The sequence below is a fragment of the Portunus trituberculatus genome, chromosome 38 (genome assembly GCF_017591435.1).
Source record: "Portunus trituberculatus isolate SZX2019 chromosome 38, ASM1759143v1, whole genome shotgun sequence".
NCBI classification, from domain to species: domain Eukaryota; kingdom Metazoa; phylum Arthropoda; class Malacostraca; order Decapoda; family Portunidae; genus Portunus; species Portunus trituberculatus.
The window spans coordinates 24371543-24379042 of record NC_059292.1 but is presented as its reverse complement, the minus strand read 5'-3'; the positions used below and the strand labels follow the sequence as shown (position 1 = coordinate 24379042).

General features: G+C 41.6%; 2 protein-coding genes across 5 annotated transcripts in view; both read left to right on the top strand.

Annotated features, from left to right (window-relative positions):
- Positions 1–2935, top strand: part of LOC123515118 — an 11505-nt gene extending 8570 nt beyond the window's left edge. For all 4 annotated transcript variants that reach the window (XM_045273558.1, XM_045273557.1, XM_045273559.1 and 1 more), the window contains exon 3: positions 1–2935. This exon is cut by the window's left edge and continues 375 nt beyond it. In XM_045273558.1, the coding sequence (XP_045129493.1) occupies positions 1–181 (181 nt within the window). In that variant the 3' untranslated portion in view covers positions 182–2935.
- A 238-nt stretch (positions 2936–3173) lies between these two features.
- Positions 3174–6473, top strand: LOC123515120. The gene is made up of 5 exons (XM_045273561.1): positions 3174–3220; positions 3677–4006; positions 5276–5462; positions 5609–5681; positions 5780–6473. Exons 2-5 carry the CDS (start codon positions 3677–3679, stop codon positions 5913–5915), a joined length of 726 nt encoding a protein of 241 aa, XP_045129496.1. The 5' UTR covers positions 3174–3220; the 3' UTR covers positions 5916–6473.
- Positions 6474–7500: the final 1027 nt, after the last annotated feature.

Below are 7500 nucleotides of genomic sequence, written 5' to 3'. Positions count from 1 at the left end.
TCCACCCACCACATCCCCTCCCTGCTCAACCTACCCTCGTCTCACCACGTCATCCCTCCACGTCAGTATGCTGCCTAAGGAAGCTTCCCTGATGCCGTCCCTAGTTCCTATTCCTAAATCAACTGTTGCCTCACAACATTTCCCGCGAAACCGTGTCGGTTCTCCACCACATGAAGTCTAATAGAATGTATAAGGTGTGTGTGTGTGTGTGTGTGTGTGTGTGTGTGTGTGTGTGTGTGTGTATATATATATATATATATATATATATATATATATATATATATATATATATATATATATATATATATATATATATATGTATAAGATGGGGTAAGACGGACCACTTAACAAAGTATTGAATCTAGAAACAACATTTATATGATTTTTAGGGCCTTTGTGGGTTTGTGGTGGTGCTTTGGGATGTTATCTTCGAAGTCCACACCCGGATCACGGTTTTTAAAGGAAAAAAAAATGAAGCACAAGAATTTACAAAATAATGATTTTTACTGTGCCAAAAGTAAAAGGATGAGGTAAGACAGACCCCCAGTGGTCCATCTTACTCCCCCAAACTGAATATAAAGAAACAAATCCTTATTGGTATTAAGCTCTGATAAAAAAACAAACAAACAAACTCTTCTTCGTCATCATCATATCCTTTCACATTGCCCATGAGCCAAATTTATAGGTACAAATCAAACGAAAAAAAAAAAAAAATAAAAAAAAAAATAAAAACTCCCAAACTCTCATCTATTCCTGCACAACTTAATGACATAAATTACACACAAAAACCTCTTCCTCAGCATCATCACCATCTATCCCTGCACACTGCTCATGAGCCCAGCTTTTGCAATCAGCACAACAAACCCACCCTTCCCCTCTCATGGGGTCCATCTTACCCCATTAGTAAATATTCAAATGTCGAAATGTTTACCAAAGTATCTATGTTTACTATGCCAATTCATGGCATCTATATATCATGTATACACTCATGGGAATGTATAACATAAGTACTAAATCATTATGATAATTATTTCAATATTAAACAAGCAGTGTCTTACCTTGTGAGTATAACATCAGCACTGAATAAAATGACTTTTTTTTTTTTTCCTGTGAAGCGCAAGGAAAATTTAGCGTGCCTACTGGTAGTGATGATGTCATTGTTGGGCGACGTGATGGACATCTAGGAGTCAAATTTTGAAACCTGCTCTTTATGCTTGGATTTAGAAGGGGGGTTCCGTCTTACCCTATGGGTCCGTCTTACCCCACCTTCCCCTATATATATATATATATATATATATATATATATATATATATATATATATATATATATATATATATATATATATATTAGGGATCGAATTATCGGCCGGGCCGATTATCGCGCAGATATTGAGCATTTTGACGCATTCCGGCATCGGGCTTTTTTTTTTTTTTTTATTCAACGGCCTATAAGAGATAAATTTAAAACTTGGTCATTTTGGCTCTGATGCAGCTGTACCTCTCTGTCTTTTGTCACTACTCTGTCTCCAACATTGTCCCACCCACAGCACCATCTGATTGGTTAAAAGCAGAGCCACAGTAACAGCCAATCAGCAGTGAAAACTGTGCATGCGCAGTGATTCTGATCTTACACATGTAAAACTGGCCTTACATAACAAACACAACACTAATTACAAATAAATCACCCACACCACACCGTGACACCACACCATACATACATAGCCACATCGCACAATACATCACACAGCCATACAACTTGTGTGTATCACATCCACTCACGCCAGACAGTACATCAAACCACACACCACTCCCAGCTACACCACATATCAGAACCATCACATCTACGTAGTCACATCACCACCTACTTCTCACCTTTCACACAATACCACACAGCACCCAACCACACCACACCACACATAGACTGAAAGCCATATAATGCCACTCATCACATCATTCACACAGCATCACATCCATACCACACCCAGTCGCTCAATAATAAAAAAGACATAGACATACCGTGCATCCACCAAAAACAGACATGACGATGCTCATCACATCAGATAAAAAAACTCGTATTACTCCAAGCCAATGGATATAACCACATCACGTTACTCGTCATACCCAGGAAAAGAATCACACTACTATAACTTAGTTTAAACAGCAGAGTTATCAAAACGTATATCAAGTAACCGATTGATCTACTGTTTATGTTTAGGCGGCTCATGCGTTCAGATGTTAGAACTAGCATATTCGTTTCCTTCAAATGAATTTGTAATATTGTCATTATCAGTTAAATAAGAAGAACATGTTATTACTATTTCTCGTGCACATTACCAGTATAGTAGTTTCCTTACTATACTAGTTGTAATATCGAGTTGAAAATCATTCGAGGAGCAATAACCAAGACCGTTCTGTTGAGAATAAATCTGACATCCGCCATCCTCACTGCATATCGCGCATGCAATGACTCGTCATCGTAGACGAGTTTGTCACAACAATTTCCATTTCAGAGCATGCGAGGCCAATGGTATCTCGGGAACTTCAAAGGTGGCAGGTCCCTCAAGAAATGTTTTGCTTCGCAATGAGACTATCTTGAACGTATAAATCATGCATTTTTTCCTCCCCCTCTAAACTTGTTTGGCTCGTCCATGCTTGATAATAAAAGGCAAAGAAGTGAAGGGTCGTCTGTGTGTTGGAGCCATGTCTTTTTTTTTTATTTTACCATCCTTTACTGCAATCAGATCGAGTGAACACAATTCCTGAAAGCACGGATTGTGAAGCTTCATGGAGTGTCTCAGAGACCAACTGGCGAGGGCATGCTTATCTTCACACACGCACGGACAGTTTTACGATACTATTACAAGAATTCCTGTAACTTATCACTAAGTAAAAATGTTTGTTCCACATGTAATTTAGAATAAAATTTCAAACCCTCTCCTTATTTTCTCTTCACATCCTGAAGAGGATACAGTACAATTCGGAAGACCTCGAGTGAAACACAACAAAGAACAAACTAAGAACCGCTCCACCACTTCTTTCCTTTCATGAAACACACAACACATGGGTAGAAATGAAAGTAACAAATGATCATAAAATTATGATAAGCAATTAAAACAATGGCCCTTCCTCCTTGTTAGCCAATCAGGTGCGATCGAAGCTAAGGAGGAGAGATGTCGGCCTGGAAGTTCAGTGTCTCCAGGTCAACGCTGCTCAACGGAGAGTGAGTGATCCTCTCCCTGTCACAATGCACGCAACGTACGCAACGTACGTGTGTGTGTGTGTGTGTGTAATTCACTTTTTGATCTGCTGCAGTCTCTGACGAGACAGCCAGACGTTACCCTACGGAACGAGCTCAGAGCTCATTATTTCCGATCTTGGGATAGGTCTGAGACCAGGCACACACCACACACCGGGACAACAAGGTCACAACTCCTCGATTTACATCCCGTACCTACTCACTGCTAGGTGAACAGGGGCTACACGTGAAAGGAGACACACCCAAATATCTCCACCCGGCCGGGGAATCGAACCCCGGTCATCTGGCTTGTGAAGCCAGCGCTCTAACCACTGAGCTACCGGGCCGTGTGTGTGTGCGTGTGTGCGTGTGCGTGTGCGTGTGCGCGTGTGCGTGTGCGTGTGTGTTGTTCAGGGCCCATGACAGTTTGGCGTTTGACAGATGATACGGCACGTCTTAGCGGTAGTGTTGCTGGTGGCTGCGGCAGAAAGGCAAGACAGCGTCATTCATGATGAGATGCCGCGGGACGTCGAGGGGAAGATAAGAGTAGTGGCTGGACAGGCACAGGTGATGATGCAGATTGAATCTCATCCTCGAGGGAGGCCCTTTGTAGTAAAGGCTGCCTCTGATGCTGTCCAGGCTGTGCTCATCACTCATGGATTTCACCAGGGACAGCATCTGTTCCCGTTCCTGAATCGGCCTATGCAGCCGGAAATTTTGTTACCAAGTCCTCATCTGCCAGCCTCCTGCGGCCCCGTCATTGTTTCACTGGTAAGCTTTGATTTCCAAACTGCTCTCCTACGGTTTCTATCCTTCTCTCTGCAACTTTATCTCGTTTCCTTTCCGACCGTTCTATTGCTGCTGTGGTAGACAGCCACTGTTCTCCTAAATCTATTAATAGTGGTGAACCTCAGCGTTCTGTCCGGTCACCCACTCTTTTTATTATTCATTAATGATTTTCTTAACAAATCTTCTTTCCCTATCCACTCCTACACCGATGATACCACCCTACATCTTTCCATATCCTTTCAGAGACGAGCAACCTTTCAGGAAGTCAAGAGATCACGCAAGGACGCCACAAACGCCTGACCTCTGATCTTTCTGAGATTTCCGATTGGGGCAGAAAAAATCTAGTAGTTTTCACTGCCTCAAAAACTCAATTCCTCCATCTATCAGCTCGACACAACCTTCCAGACAACTATCCCCTTTTCAGTGACACTCAACTGTCTCCCTCTTCCACTGAATATCCTCGGTCTGTCCTTTACTAATAATTTTAACTGGAAACTTCGTATCTTATTAATTTTAACTGGAAAACTTCGTATCTTATCTCTCGCTAAAACAGCCTGTATGAAGTTGGACGTTCTGAGGCGTCTCCGCCAGTTTTTCTCGCCCCTCCAACTGCTTACTCTGTACAAGGGCCGTATTCGTCCTTGTATGGAGTACTCTTCGCATGTTTGGGGAAGATTCCACTCGCACAGTTTTATAAGATAGGGTGGAATCAAAAGCTTTTCGTCTCATCAACTCCCCTCCTCTGACTGTCTTCAGCCTCTTTCTCATCGCCGGAATGTTGCATCTCTCTATCTTTAATCGTTATTTTCATGCTAACTGTTCTACTGATCTTGCTAACTGCATGCCTCCCCCCATCCTGCGGCCTCGCTGCACAAGGGTTTCTTCTTCCTCTCATCCCTATTCTGTCCAACTCCCTAATGCAAGAGTTAACCAGTACTATCAATCATTCATGCCCTTCACTACATCGTAAACTTTGGAGCTCCGTACCTGCTTCTGTATTTCCGCCTTCCTACGACTTGTCTTAACCTTAAGAGGGAGGTATCAAGACATTTGTTCCCTAATTTTGGCTAACGCTCTTCCTTCTAGAGAACCAGCTCCTAAGTAGGCCTTTTTTTTTTTTTTTGCCTTTGGCTGGCCCTCTCTCCTACATAAAAAAGAAAAAAAAAAAAATAGGAAGGCGGGTGGTTCACAAGGCTTTTCGATGAACGGTTTCCTCAAGTTTGATATTTCATCTTTTCTTCACGTCGTAAGGAGCACGACACATTTCGTGGCCGAGCCTACCACTTCTCCTGGTGTCACCACGCGGGCCAGCTGTACACACACCAGCAGTCGGCCGCTTACTGCCACACCCTCGCCCAACACCAGCCATTGCAATTTGAGGTGCTAAGCCTTGAGGATCCGGAAGAACAACATTTCGTCTCCCAAATACTTGAAACCCGTGAGTATTTATAAATTGTCGCTGTGCTTAAATTATCACTATCACGAGGGTGATCATTACGTGGATGTTAATGTTTGAGGGGCAAACATGGAATGGAATGGAATGGAAGGATGGATGTGGCGCCACTATTACTTTACTCTTTCCAGATCAAATAGCATCCGTGTGGACCAAAGACTACAGCAGTTCTGCACCTTACAACTTAGACTTTTACATTGACAAGTGAGGTGTCTTTAAAACCTGTGGTAAGAGTATTTCATGGCTTGTGAATCATAACATAGACTATATCTATTCCTATTTACGCGAATTTCATATTTTAGATCGAGTAGCTCTCAGCCTGGTGAGGACTGCTTGGCGCTGGAGGCTGGCCTGTTATCTCGCCACAGCTCTGCCCTGCACGAAAATAATTGTTTATTGCCTAAGACTGTCATCTGTGAGGCAAATCAATTGATGTAATGTGATCGATCACTCTCCACCTTCTATTCTTACTTCGGGTGGTTTTGATTTTGAATAGATAGATAAAAACATCGGTGCCTTTCCATGAACATTTACTAGAGAATCTTGTCTTCTGTCTGGCTTTAGATATTGTCGTAATAACATGTTTACTGGCTAATTAAGAGAAAATACTTCATCTCGTTTACTGGCTCAACAGAAAATTTGATCTTGACAATTTAATACGTATTTGAATTTGACAATAAACACAAATACGTTCCTTCTATCGCCAGATGATCATATCCACGCCTATTCTGTTGTCAGACTGATCATGCTATGTGTCCATGAGGTGTACGGGAAGTCATACATAAACATGTTTCTGTGAACCTTAAACCGAGAACTGCCCTGGGATAACCTCTGTATTTATTGGCTTACTTCTCCCTGTAACGATTCGACCTCGGGCGCTTCACCGGTTTAAAAAAATGTTTATACATTTCCATACAGAAGTATTTGTTTCGCACTGCTGTTATAGTAAAAACAAAAGGTCACTATCAACATCACTGTTCTCATATGTTAAATTAATGAAAGTGTTTTTGTCGATCCTACTAAATGTATCAGTGAAGGAAGACAGCTGCTGGTTCAAGGTAACTCGCCGATCGACCTCGAAGTGCAGTTTTTTTATTTATTCTTTTTTTTATGGTTGTTATGCAGCAATGACTGGCCCGGGCTCACTTAACAATAAAAGATACGTTAGGGCCTTGTCACACGATAAGTGTGTCTATTCTAAAAGTAAAGAATAGTTCCTCGCCTGTTAATGATTGTTACATAGGTGCTGAATGTATACAATGAGACAAAATGCCTAACCTCAAACTCGTGGAGAGTGGTTGCGCTGTGGATAACATAATAAAAATGATTTTCTTATACTTTAATCTCAAATAAAATATATTTCTTACGTGACACAACATTCTTCAAAGAACACCTTTTCCTGTTGTAGGCTCTAGACTCTAGAGTCTAGACACACGGGCCATGGCATGTGCGCCTGTCCATGTATGCAGGGGCGCATCACACAACCTGGCTGTCTTTCCCTGGTGTAGGCTGTATAGCATGATCTGAATGAACACATGGTCTAAATGGGAATAATGTCTGGTCACATGCAGGATGAGGAGTTAAGCTGAGGATAAAAACCAAGGAAAAAAATAATAATTTGAACGAGAACTATACTATTTAATAAGAGCACACTGCCGCGCTACTGCCGCCACAGAGAACGTATTTTGGATGGCCATTATCACAGAGCGGACTCCCAAGATGTATGGGACAAGGGTCTTATATTTTCTTTAACTTTAATGTAACAAGACTTTAATTTCATGACAAAGACAACGCTTTTAGGTAACTTTACTGTATCTGACGTTGATATATATTTTTGTCTGAAGTTGCTGTGGTATTTCAGAAATTTATCTTATAGCTTATTATTTTGACTTTTCAAAGCCAAATTTAATGAGATCACGAATAGCAAAAAGAAGTGAAAGGATTCCAGGCTAAATCGGGAGTCACAACCTAATACGTACAGTGACGAAGACACCACTCTTCCACTAAATAAATTCGCCATCAG

Excerpts from the sequence above, each read along its gene's own strand:
- LOC123515120 (XM_045273561.1), top strand. The coding sequence starts at position 3,677 with ATGATACGGCACGTCTTAGCGGTAGTGTTGCTGGTGGCTGCGGCAGAA. Across the intron at positions 5,463-5,608 it reads CTCCCAAATACTTGAAACCC|ATCAAATAGCATCCGTGTGG; the intron begins GTGAGTATTTAT and ends TACTCTTTCCAG. Across the intron at positions 5,682-5,779 it reads TTAGACTTTTACATTGACAA|ATCGAGTAGCTCTCAGCCTG; the intron begins GTGAGGTGTCTT and ends TTCATATTTTAG.